The sequence below is a fragment of the Onychostoma macrolepis genome, chromosome 18, assembly GCF_012432095.1.
Source record: "Onychostoma macrolepis isolate SWU-2019 chromosome 18, ASM1243209v1, whole genome shotgun sequence".
In the NCBI taxonomy this organism is placed as follows: domain Eukaryota; kingdom Metazoa; phylum Chordata; class Actinopteri; order Cypriniformes; family Cyprinidae; genus Onychostoma; species Onychostoma macrolepis.
This window is the reverse complement of record NC_081172.1, coordinates 8805376-8818424: the sequence shown is the minus strand read 5'-3', so window position 1 is coordinate 8818424 and position 13049 is coordinate 8805376. Positions and strand designations below refer to the sequence as shown.

Sequence of the window (13049 nt, the reverse complement as noted above, 5' to 3'; positions counted from 1 at the left end):
ATCAGGATCTATACAACGTGTCCCATGACTCTCTCATGACTCGCTTCCTGCTCTCCTGCGTCGTAACTTTTCTTCAATGGACAAAGAAACTCAAACTTGCATGAAGATTTCTCAAAAGGACAATCATTTAAAATAATTTAAAGTATTGGAGCAATATGCCATTTATGCGTGATGTGTTTTATTGTAATCTTTGCCTTTATAACTTTTCCCCTTTTAAGCAGATAACCATTGTTTAGTATCATATTAAAGCTTGCATTCTTAGAAACAATTCAGTGTGAATTATATGTCAATTTTGAGCATCATACGAATGATGATAATACTTTTATAAGAAGTTATTAAAACTCCAGAGGCATTCCCCACATGGAAGATCACAGATTAAATTAACTTTTGTGCCAAAAGAGAAACGGTACAGGGCAGGGCTCCGCCCTACAGGGACAATTTGATTGGAAGAAGCCTCTAGTGGGTGGACAGAATTCAGCCCGTAAAAACTCCTGACACAAAGGCTCGTAGCTTGCTCGCTGCTTGGAAAACTTTGGCTTCTCTCCCTAATCGCGCTGCGAAGCGCTCGCAGACTTACCATCAAGCTGATCATTCAAACTCAACCACTCCATAAAAACTTCTTACTGAAGAAGCTATCAGAACCAACCGAAGCTGTAAGAACTCTAAAGAACTTCAAAGCGTTGCCACTCTTGCGTCACCAGGAAACCAACCACTCACAGGAGGGCTTCCCCCAGTGACATCACGCAACGACGACATTAGCAGTCCCTGAGGTTTCCCCACCAGGAAAGGAAACGAAGTTGGAGAGTACCTGTCAAACTCAACTCAGTGCAAGTAACCAAACTATCTCCATAATTTTGCTGGAAACTGGTTAATTTAATCTTTAAAAGTAAAGATAAAGTTCTCTGCTTGTGACTTCCTCCGGTTGAATTTCAGCAAACTAGCGAGACCCTGAAACTGAGCTGCAGCACGGTGGCCAAGACCATACAGTGGTTTAACAGGACAGGTTCCACTCAGAACAGGCCTCGCCATGGTCGACCAAAGAAGTTGAGTGCATGTGCTCAGCGTCATATCCAGAGGTTGTGTTTGGGAAATAGATGTATGAGTGCTGCCAGCATTGCTGCAGAGGTTGAAGGAGTGGGGGGTCAGCCTGTCAGTGCTCAGACCATACGCTGCACACTGCATCAGATTGGTCTGCATAGCTGTCGTCACAGAAGGAAACCTCTTCTAAAGATGATGCACAAGAAAGCCCACAAACAGTTTGCTGAAGACAAGCAGACTAAGGACATGGATTACTGGAACCATGTCCTGTGGTCTGATGAGACCAAGATAAACGTATTTGGTTCAGATGGTGTCAAGCGTGTGTGGCGGCAACCAGGTGAGGAGTACAAAGACAAGTGTGTCTTGCCTACAGTCAAGCATGGTGGTGGGAGTGTCATGGTCTGGGGCTGCATGAGTGTTGCCGGCACTGGGGAGCTACAGTTCATTGAGGGAACCATGAATGCCAACATGTACTGTGACATACTGAAGCAGCCAACATGATAACGACCCCAAACACACCTCCAAGACGACTACTGCCTTGCTAAATAAGCTGAGGGTAAAGGTGATGGACTGGCAAAGCATGTCTCCAGACCTAAACCCTATTGAGCATCTGTGGGGCATCCTCAAACGGAAAGTGGAGGAGCGCAAGGTCTCTAACATCCACCAGCTCCGTGATGTCATCATGGAGGAGTGGAAGAGGACTCCAGTGGCAACCTGTGAAGCTCTGGTGAACTCCATGCCCAAGAGGGTTAAGGCAGTGCTGGAAAATAATGGTGGTCACACAAAATATTGACACTTTGGGGCCAATTTGGACATTTTTACTTAGGGGTGTACTCACTTTTGTGGCCAGTGGTTTAGACATTAATGGCTGTGAGTTGAGTTATTCTGAGGGGTCAGCAAATTTACACTGTTATACAAGCTGTAAACTCACTAATTTACATTGTAGCAAAGTGTAATTTCTTCAGTGTTGTCACATGAAAAGATATAATAAAATATTTACAAAAAAGTGAGGGGTGTACTCACTTCTGTGAGATACTGTATGTGACATTTGCTTCAGAGTTTGTAAAAGTTATCCCTCCCATGTCTAGCGCAGAAGCAATGTAAACAGAACATAAGCATTATTGGCTCTGGAAATGGTGCACTTCGTCCCATTTGTAATAATATAAATCAGAAAGGTGAGCTTCCCCTTTGTGCCAGTGATGCTCCCTCGACACAGCCTTTTGAGACATATCATAGTTGACAACTACCCAATAGTCTATGCAGCATTATATGACCAAAGCGTGGACTTGGAGGAACAAAGATTGACGACCATAGTCATAGTCATACTGCACCAACCTTATGCTCTGCGTTTGTAGGTAGTCCGGGTCAGTAGCGTTCAGCATGGCCACAAAGCTCCCTACGGGAATATTTTCTCTCTTGATGACAACCAGAGGATCTGGGAAGAACACCGGTCCTTCATTCACATCCATAACTGTAATGTAAACTGTCGCTGTAGAGCTGGGGCCATACACAACGTCAGGAACCAGAGGGTCTTCATTCTCCACTTTTATCAGCAGTGTGTGAAACATTGAACTTTCATAGTCCAGAGGCTGAGAAAGACAACATGTGAAAGGAATTATATAAGAGCAATTAACTAACGAAATACCAAACAAACAACTCTTATTTTTCAATTACTATCTTGGCAAAACCAACATTTTTACAACAGGAAAAAGAGTAGGGGCATCCAACCCTCCTCCTGGAGGGCTGCTTTCCTGTAGAGTTTAGCTCTAAGATACCTGTCTGGAGGTTTCTAGTAATCATGAAGACCTTAAACGTCTGGTTCAGGTGTGATTTATTTGGGTTGGGCACTATCCTGAGTTTAATGGCAACCATTAAACACAACAGAACCAGCTAATCAAGGTCCCCATGATTACTAGACACTTCCAGAAAAGTGTGAAGAAAATTTGGAGCTAAACTCTACAGGATGTTGGCCTTTCCAGGAGCAGGTTTGGACACCCATGCTCTACAGAAAGCAGACCCTTTAGGACAGGGGTGTCCAAACTCGGTCGTGGAGAGCACTGTTCTACAGAGTTTAGCTCAAACTTGTCTCAACCCACCTGCCTGGAAGATTCTAGTATGCCTAGTAAGACCTTAATTAGATGATTTAGGTGTGTTTAATTGGAGTTGGAGCTAAACTCTACAGCAGAGGTCTTCATCCCTGCTCCTGTGGACCCACTGTCCTGCAAAGTATATTTCCAACCTGCTTCAGCACACTTGCCTATGTATCCTTCAAGTGATAATGAAAAGTTTAATTAGCTTTTTCATGTGTGTTTGATTAGGGTTGGAGCTGAACCCTGCATGACTGTTGGTCGCTAGGAGCAGGGTTGAAGACCTTTGCTCTACAGGACAGTGGTCCTCCAGGAGCAGTACTGGACACCTCTGCTTTAGGAGACAGATTGGACATCCCTGCCCTAAAACTGCCACTTTACCTCTGCAGTTAATTAGCTTGCTTGCAAAGCCTATATTAGCGGCTCATGAAGTTCCCCTTTTTGTGCTTGAACCTTTAAAATTTTAGTTACCAATCGAGATCCTTAAAGGTGCAGTAGGACATCTTGGAAAATGCTAACTTTAGCCTGATAGCACTAAAAGCGCACGTCCCACCCTCCCTGCAAAACGCTGTCCAAAGCCACACCTCCTGAACGCTTGAATGCACACAGACCAGATGACCAGAGACAACATTACTACAATACATCATGTGTCATATGCAATACCAGGAAGGAAGATCAGGTTGTTGATGTTTGCCTGCCATTCTCACTCTGTTTGCATAGCATACGTGAACGCGCTGATGACGTATCCTGTTTGCGCGACCAGGGTGCACAGAGGTATGCAAATACATATGTTGACAGGCAGATAGGCAAGCCTCTCATAATGTTCGGACCAAACATTTTGATTGGATGAACATTTCTTGGTCCTATGCCTTCCACAGAATATATAAATACATATAAATACATTTAGACCACTTAACTTAATGATTGCTATCGGGATGTGAAGAGACTTTCAACCAGCATAACAAAAAATGTTTCTGAAGACAATCACCTATTGTACCTTTAAACACTTAGTTATTAATTTGTATATATGGTTAAGATCTCAACTGGTAACCTAAACTTTATAGGTTCAAGCCCCATAAAGTGATCTTAATGTGCCTTCACAAGGCAATCAAGTATCTGAAAAATACATTGCATACCTTTACCACTGACAGCATCCCTTCATTGTTGTCCAGGTTGGTCTGTATCTCAAAGTTCTGGTTTGGATCTCCATTGATGATGGAGTAGATGGCTCTCCAGGCTCCGGTGGCTGGGTCGTCTCTGTCGTCCACCGTCAGGTTCACTACCACCCCAGTTGATCCCTCATTCACTGATGCCTGGAACTACAGAACAGGTTGTTTGATCTGTTAAACATTTCCCAATGTTTGAAAACCAAGAAATCACATTACAGCAACACTTTAGAATTCATCATATCACATGTAAATTGACATGAATTTGCAGTCTGTAATCAACATCAATAATTCTCTTTCCAGTCTCTTCAAATAATAAGACATAATGAACAGTGGAGGAGTTGCTGGTTGTAGAAATTAATTCATTTAACTGGAAATGAATGCTTTGACTAGATCTTGACAATTGTGGCTCTTATGTTTACAGAGATTAACACAACCAGTGGGACAGGTGCCTATTGTTTTCAGCTAACCGCGTACCACCTTGAGTAATGAAAGAAGTGCTGATCTACCTACAGCTGCATCAATTCAATTCCTGTTTAGTCCTTCCTTCCTTGTTTTGTACATGCAGAATCTCTGTCTTGCATCCACCTCCCTCCCACCCTTCTTTCTGTCCCTCTGTCAAAGATAAGGCTTAAGCTAAGCCTATATGAAACAGCTCTTGTTCTGTTTTGTCACTGGAGGAAAGCCACTCCATTCAGAGTGCTGCAAATCTCCATAGTCCTTGCTCAATCCAACCAATGTCAGAGGCCTGTTTGGGGAGATGAAGTGTTCCTAGAAAGGCCAGATGAGCTTTGGTCCCATCAGCTCTGCTATCATTTCTGTTTAGTGGTTTGTGAAGTGAGCAGCCCCCCTATGCCTCCCTTTATAAGAGGTGTCCAGTGGGGAGGGTATAGGGCGACAGATGCAAAGGTCATCAGCGTCCTGAAGAGGGTGCTGCTGGATCTGGGTGACTGGATGAATTAAAGAAGTTTAGAAAGCGAAGCAAAGCAGTTTAAACCCCCGTAGAACTGAAGTACTGCCACTAAGCCTTCTCTCTAAATTAATGCTTATTGCTTTTGAGCCACAGTAATGAACCATCCAATATTAACAGTAAAAAAAATCCTTAATGTCATGAAGGCACATATACGTTGACAACATTCACACTTAGATTTTCACTTTTTCACATTAGGTGTGAAAATGTTCTGCTACCACAATCTGCTGTAGACACATCAGGCAGTGGATGCAGGTGGTGATTCTAGCCTAAGACATTTTATCACACCTGAAAATACAGATTTTTCATTTCTAAGGCCCATCTCCCAATAAGAATATCTTCTTTAATAATATAAAGAAAGAACCCGGTGATTTTGTTCCTTACAAGAGAGAGAAGAAAAAAAAAAACTCCTGGAGTCAGCCTTACATATAAGCCACGCTTCATCCCTTCTTGAAAATAGATCTCCATTTCGTTTTTTTCATTTCTGAAACACAAACCCAGCTCACCGTGTCCTTAAAACCTGTGGGTGTCTCGAAGGAGATGAGATTCTACCTGTCTGCTGAAGGCCACGAAGCGATTACATCACTTACATATTACTTCAGCTCCAATGAGAGCCTTGTGTCTACAGTGAGCCCTGCAGGTGTATCAGGTGTGTCAAAATCACAGCGGCGGGAGATACTCTCCTGCTATCAACCAAGATTTTATCATGTGTGGAATAAACAATTAAACAAAGGTTATCACAAATGTTTACTGAGGGACGTGAATATGTCCACACAGCTTCACGCTGTGCATCTTCACAACGGTGACCAGTCGTATTTCATTTAATCATCTGGGGCAGTGAAGCGGTCAGATGGATGTATTCAATCTTTGTTGGCTGCTGATACCCTGGCCCTGTCACACCACTGATAAGACCCCAATCCCTCTGAGTTCACAAAGCAACCAGCAGTGTGACAAACAGAGAAGTTATCATCCCCGAGGCTATACCCCAAAACTGAGGGAACAGGGTGGGTTTGTGTGAGGTTGATGTTGCCTAGTCAAAGCCTCCTAGCACCAGAACACAGGGAAATGAGGAGGGAAGAGAGCGTGTGGCCAGAGAAAGATAAATCACTTTCTACAGAGGCAACGATGTGGTGAGACCTGGAAGCAATGAATGACTGGGATTATTTGGCATGCCATTCATTATCAGTAATGCAGCGCAGTGTGAAGGCATCATTGGAGATTCGTTTTGAGCTGTGCTACTGCTTTAGTAACAAATAGCTCAGAAAATTCACACCTGATACTGTAACTCCCCCTTCGTCTCAACATCTGTTCGTGGAATCAAATCAACATTCATGACCTTTCAAGAAACTCTGCCTGACTTACACGTCTCAAATTGCACATCTAATACTAAGAATGTGAGAAAAAAAGCTGTGCGCTGTTTTCACAGCTTAACGAGATTCTAGAAACTAACACTTTGCTTCAGCTAAACTGGGAACGCATTCGAGGTGAAAGCACTCCAGAGGTCTTCAGAGAGCGAGAGGCATGTGAAGAGTCTCTCCTTATATGACTGTGGAAGACAACACAGCTACCTTTTAATGCCACAGGTAACCTTAAGCACATGCTTTCACTTCACAGCCTCTCAGAGTGATAAACTGAGATGTTCTACGTCTGACGGCCCCTTTTTACTCAAAATTTACAGTAACAACGTAAATAAAATAAAAAAGGGCCATCCAGATTTTTATTTTTTGAGGGAAGGTCTGAAGAATGGATCTAAATATGGAAAATATGAAAATTCTGTAATCATTTATTCACCCTCATGTCATTGTAAAACTTACTTTTGTTCACTGAAACATTCTTCAAAATATCTTCGTTTGTGTTCCATAGAAGACTGAATGACATGAGAGTGAGTAAACAGTGAATATTTTTATTTTTGGTTGGACTATTCCTTTAAAGAGAGGTTGTAAGTGCAAAACTAACAGTTTTAAAATACTTTTAAGTTATGCTAATATCTGCTTTAGCACCATGGCAATGCTAAGTTGAAACACTATTATTGGCAGTCTGACAATTTGGAACTCTGCAATATATGAAATCAAGCTTGCGTCGCTAGTAGGTTGGTTTCAGGTCTTATGTAAATATTTAAAATAATGGACTGATAATTAAAGAATTATGTTAAAGTCAATACATTGCACTGCAAAACTTTCTTAACCAGAGAAAATATATGTGGACTAATGAATTGTGTAATGAATTTAATTAAGCATATTGCTCAGCCAAGAACTTTAATCCTGCTTATGGAGATTTTCCTTTCTTCAGAGTTTAGATCCAACTCTAATCAAACACACCTGAACCTGTTAATCAATGTCTTTGGGATCACTTGAAAATTGCAGACAGGTGTGTGAGAGTAGTGATGGAACTAAACACTAAACTAAATTCCAAACATACAAAATCAAGTGATGCATCCTAATTCGTTTTCTTCTGCTATGCAAATATGCATTTTGCTGGTGATGGAAAAGTACAAACTTCTGAGTATGTTAAAAGGTAGTACACCAGTATTGTGATGTAATAATTCATAAAACCACCATGACCATCATGTCATACAGTATTGTAAATTTTGCCATATAAACTTAGCATGTAATTCATTCATTTATCATTTTTACATTCATACTTATTGTACACCATCTAGGCAGCTTAAGCATACTATTTTAAATGTACTATAATTTGGGATGTGGTAATTCTAATCTTGCATACATATAAGGACAGATAGTACACAAATTGGGAGCCTATTTGCGCATCTCTTACCTACTGTACAGTTTATGACAGACTTGCAAGTAGACATTTTTACATACAGATAACAGACATGTCTGTCCTCCTGTTATCCAGCAATGTCTATAACTGACACATTACTTCATTTATTTCATGCTTAAGGACATATATATGTGTGTGTGTGTGTGTGTGTCCCCTGAGATGAAATGAGAATCCCTGAATGTTCACAAACTGCCTTGCACAGCTGATTTTATTCATGAGGACATGTCTTCTGTAGTTCATTACTTACCAGCTGGACTTCACAGGACAGATGGGACTCATAAAATAATCTTGGAGTTATGACTTGTAGTCTTACATTTAGGATGGAAGATGGAATGTTAGATGGAATCTATTAATTCTATTAAGAGAACAGAATTGTGTTAAATCTATACGGGATGCAGTCTGTGACAAAAATGAGTGTTTATCAGTATTTATCAATTTGAATCAGTTTGAAAAGTGTCAATATTACAAATAAAAAAAATAAAAAAAACTGTGCATATGATAGTGGGAGACATCAAAATGTAATTTATTTTGTTAAGTGGTAAAATATAAAGATAATCATTCCCACGTCATTCTGTTTCACTCGATTTGTTGCTATGTTAATTAAAAAGACTAAAACATAAAACATTTAAAACTGTGATTCTGTTCATTTTTAAATATTTATTTATGTAGTGTTATAATTTGACTAGGTAGAGACTAAATTTCAAACTGGTCTCATGGCATAAACATACCTGGGTGCACTTTTTAGCGAGACCGTTTTTACGTACCTTGCTGCACGTTTCACCACAGTTTCAAAGAGAAATGTCCACTGAGTGGTGCTAAAACACGGGTTCAATACGTAAACCCTGACACATTTTTATTACCTTGATATAGGCATGTATTGCTGTGTTTTTATTACGTTGCTTCAGGTACGTATTGCGGCGGTTCAGAATTCAAATATCCGGGCACTATCCGTAAAAATTAAAGCTCTATCGTGTTGGAAATATGCCCTACATCAAACCCAACCCTAAACCTACCCGATAGTGTTGACAAATGCAAAACTGATATAAAAACGCATTTGTTGATGCAACCATGTTATTTGAACGTCCTTATATGCAGATTTGAACTGTTTTGTCGAACCGTAGTTACACGGGATTCGAACCGGAGCTCCTCACCTCTCAAGTACGTCTCCTACCTTCTATGAAAACCCATAAATATGAAACTGGATATGTGTGATGCTAATGTTCAAAAGCACCAGTTTTCAAATCTCCCAGCATATTATTATTGTTTTGAAGTTATAACATGATATTCTTCAAGTAATTGTGCGAAAATTACGCTTTATTAATCGAAACTCTGTAAATTTGTGTGAAAAGGAATAAAAGGCGTCAGAGTTTTACTGCCTCTAGTGTTCATTTCTTTTGGAAACTGCAGTGGTATGTACTCATAGGTATGCATTTCGCGTCTCGCTAAAAAGTGCACCCAGGTACATTTATGCCATGAGACCAGGTAGCTAAATTTATGTGTGTGTAATGGTGTGTGACAGTACAATTTAAAAAAATAATTTATTTTCCCAACAGATCCAATGAAGCCATATATCAGTGTACTAAAATCAAAGTGACTGCATCTCAAATGCATTTCAACATTTAATTCAGTCAGATTCAAGTTCTGATTCCATTAACCATTCTTCTAAACATTTGGAGAGTAATAAATTGAATTCCATTACCAAATAATGAGGTAATTTCAGCAATGCATAAAAAAAAAAAAAATCTTGCAACAAAATGTGTTTACAAAGACTTTTTTAATGATTGAGTCTTTTTGGAGAATAAATGTATTTTAACAATTGGCCTATGTATTAAACAACAATACCAACCAAACAAATATGTGAACACTATTTCCATCTATTAAATATTCATAAAACTATGTTGCTAAATCAACAACCAGTTAGCAACTCTCATTGTACAATCACCTGCAGAGTAATAAAAGTGTGATAACTTAATTAATCAAATCAAGTGTATGGATATCAACTGGTTTTCTTTTCTAGTCTTTTCGAACCCCTATACATATATGTACTGTAGTATGAAACTGAAATTAGTATACGTCTGGGTAATTTCAAATGAATGCTGCAAAATCAGAACAAATATGCTTAAAGTCCTGATTGAGCAACAAAATTGAGAAGCTCATCATTTGTATTTTAATGAAGTGAAAACTGATAAACTATTGTTCTCTGCTTCTCTGATTTTGCTGAGTAGTGTTTGATTCCAGAGCATTTTTACAAATGCTTTCTTAGCGCCAATTTGAGTGGAAGGTTCAATCTATAAAGTTATGAGAGTTACACATGTAACTGAAAGTCTCAAACAATAAGAAGCTCAACACAAATTGATTCAAAATATTGAATACAGTGCTTTCAAATATAACAACCATTCAGTGAACCAAATAATGAAAGCCATGAGACGAATTAAAGCAAACACCCACACATCACTTCACAAGCTTTGACTTGGCCTCCATAACAGAACTGTAAACATGCTAATATCTGCTAATTGAAAATTATAGTTAATACATCTTTCACTCTCTTAAGCCTGTGTTATACTTTCCGCGTGGGAAATCCGGACGCGTACACGGACTGCTTGTATTTATACTACCGAAAGTGTACACTGGTGGTCCTCTCCGCGGACGTGTTCCATACATGCACAGTAGATCGGCTTGAACAGTAAACAAATATGTGAACAAACAATTGCCCAGAGTTATTGCACATCTGACTGTCTTTACATTGTTTTATCGATGGATTGTAGAAGTGCGGGTAGCAACGAGCTTCTTCACACAGCCTGCACATGCGCAGCTGGTGCTTTTGTAGCCTACTGACCGCGCGTACTTGTCCACGCAGTCACAAAAAATAGGAGGCACGCGGATGTCAGCGCGGATCGTCCGCGCACACCCTCCAATGATGATTTTTACGTCACGCATACCATAGCGGACCCTAGCGGAAAGTATAACACAGGCTTTACTCTCTCAGTAGTGAATATTAAATGTGTTTCACTAGAAAGGGTTGCTGTTACTTTTACTCTGTATTCAGTGCTTAAAGCGTGCCTTAATGATACAGAATATCAGTATCTCACCTATAGGTCACTCCTGGGTTTCACCACCTAAAAATATCAAAAACATTTCTGTATACAATGTTCTTTTTAATTCTCTTACTAAACTGATGTATACTAGGCACTCAAGCTCACACTGTGTGACAAATGAAGACATGATCAAGTCAATATCGCTCAACTGAATATGTCTGGTTCTTGATGGATATGAAAATGACATATAGATGGCAACAGATGTAGTATAACTGCAGCTTATGATGAGTAAAATCACAAACGCATAAACATGCCAAAAAAACTAACAAGCCGGCAAAGTGATCTGGTGCATTGTGAGACTAACATGTTTTGTAAACAATTTAAAACGCAGAAATGCAAATGAAGAGATTCCAAAGAAAAGATTAGCATAATATGAAATATGCTAAACAACTATAATGTGGTCTGGTGTTTTCATTATACAAACGGAAAGACTGCTCAGTCCTGTCATACACACTGAGAAACATTAATTTATATTAATGCATGCTAAATATGCTTTAATGACTTTGCAGATTTGATAAAGGATTACACAGTGTTAGAAAATGGCTTCCTTCTCATGACATGCCATGTTAGCATATTCTGAGTAAATTAATTTAAGCTCTAATTGAATGGCTATCTTATTCATTTTCTTGGAAAAATAATGTATAGTGGTGCTTTGATATTAATATGAAATAAACGTCCAAAACACATACAGTAGATAAAACTTTTTATAATTATATTGTGCTTAACAGGTCAGCTGTTCAAATATAAATTTATATGAATATTCTATACATACTAATTTGTAACTGAAGTGTTAATCTTACTTGAATTAATGATCTGTTAAATGTTTAATGATGTGTCTTAAGAAATGTTATTATAAAGTGTTATTTTTGTAGCGTTTGTTTGACAATATTAGTAGTGCATTGTGGATCAGAAAGTGCATTTATGATTGCTTAGCATAGTTATCTAATTTTTGGATCAAAATTGTCATGGGTAATTATATATATATATATATATATATATATATATATATATATATGTGTGTGTGTGTGTGTGTGTGTGTGTGTGTGACCCTGGACCACAAAACCAGTCTCAAGTGTCATTTTTTTTTTTTTAAAGTCTGAAAGCTGAATAAATAAGCTGATAATAATAAGCTAATATGATGTATGGTTTGTTGAGATTTGCAAAAAGAAATCAAAATATTGAGAAAATCGCCTTTCAAGTTGTCCAAATGAATTCTTAGCAATGCATATTACTAAACAAAAACAACATTTTTATATATTTACAGTAGTAAATTTACAAAATATCTTCATGGAATATGATCCTTACTTAATATACTAATGATTTTTGGCATAAAAGAAAAATCTATAATTTTGACCCATACAGTGTATTTTTGGCTATTGCTACAAATATACCCCAGCGACTTAAGACTGGTTTTGTGGTCCAGGGTCACATACACACACACATATATATATATATATATACACATATATATATTAGTGCTATCAATCGATTAAAACATTTAATCGCATTAATCACAGTCATGGACTGTGATTAATCATGATTAAATCACAAATTTAAAATACTAGGATTTACCTGTAAATGTGTTGAAATAAAGAAATGCATCACAAACTAGTTTAAGGAAACAGAATCTTTCACACTTCCGCCAGGTATGAGACATAATCCTTATTATTATTTTATCATTATTCTTTTGTTTTTATTCAGCCATTATCAGCCTTTAAACTGGCAATAAAACGTTTAGCAAGCCACATCGCTTCAATCCCAGTATACATTTACCCAACTATTACCAAAAGTATTTCTAAATAAATACAACAAAACATTTTCTTGCGACCTTACATGAAGCATTATGACAAAATGCATTATGAAGAAGAATGGGACCTGTTCTGCAGCTGCATTAGAGCTAACATCAGCATCA

The 13049-nt window shown here is 38.6% G+C and overlaps 1 protein-coding gene across 3 annotated transcripts in view; it reads right to left on the bottom strand.

Moving 5' to 3' along the window:
- Window positions 1–13049, bottom strand: part of cdh13 (cadherin 13, H-cadherin (heart)) — a 341165-nt gene that overhangs the window by 47571 nt on the left and 280545 nt on the right. For all 3 annotated transcript variants that reach the window (XM_058751362.1, XM_058751363.1, XM_058751364.1), the window contains 2 exons: window positions 4262–4444; window positions 2374–2627 (listed from right to left, as the gene is read on the bottom strand). In XM_058751362.1, coding sequence (XP_058607345.1) covers window positions 2374–2627; window positions 4262–4444 — 437 coding nt within the window. The remainder of the gene's footprint in view (window positions 1–2373; window positions 2628–4261; window positions 4445–13049) is intronic.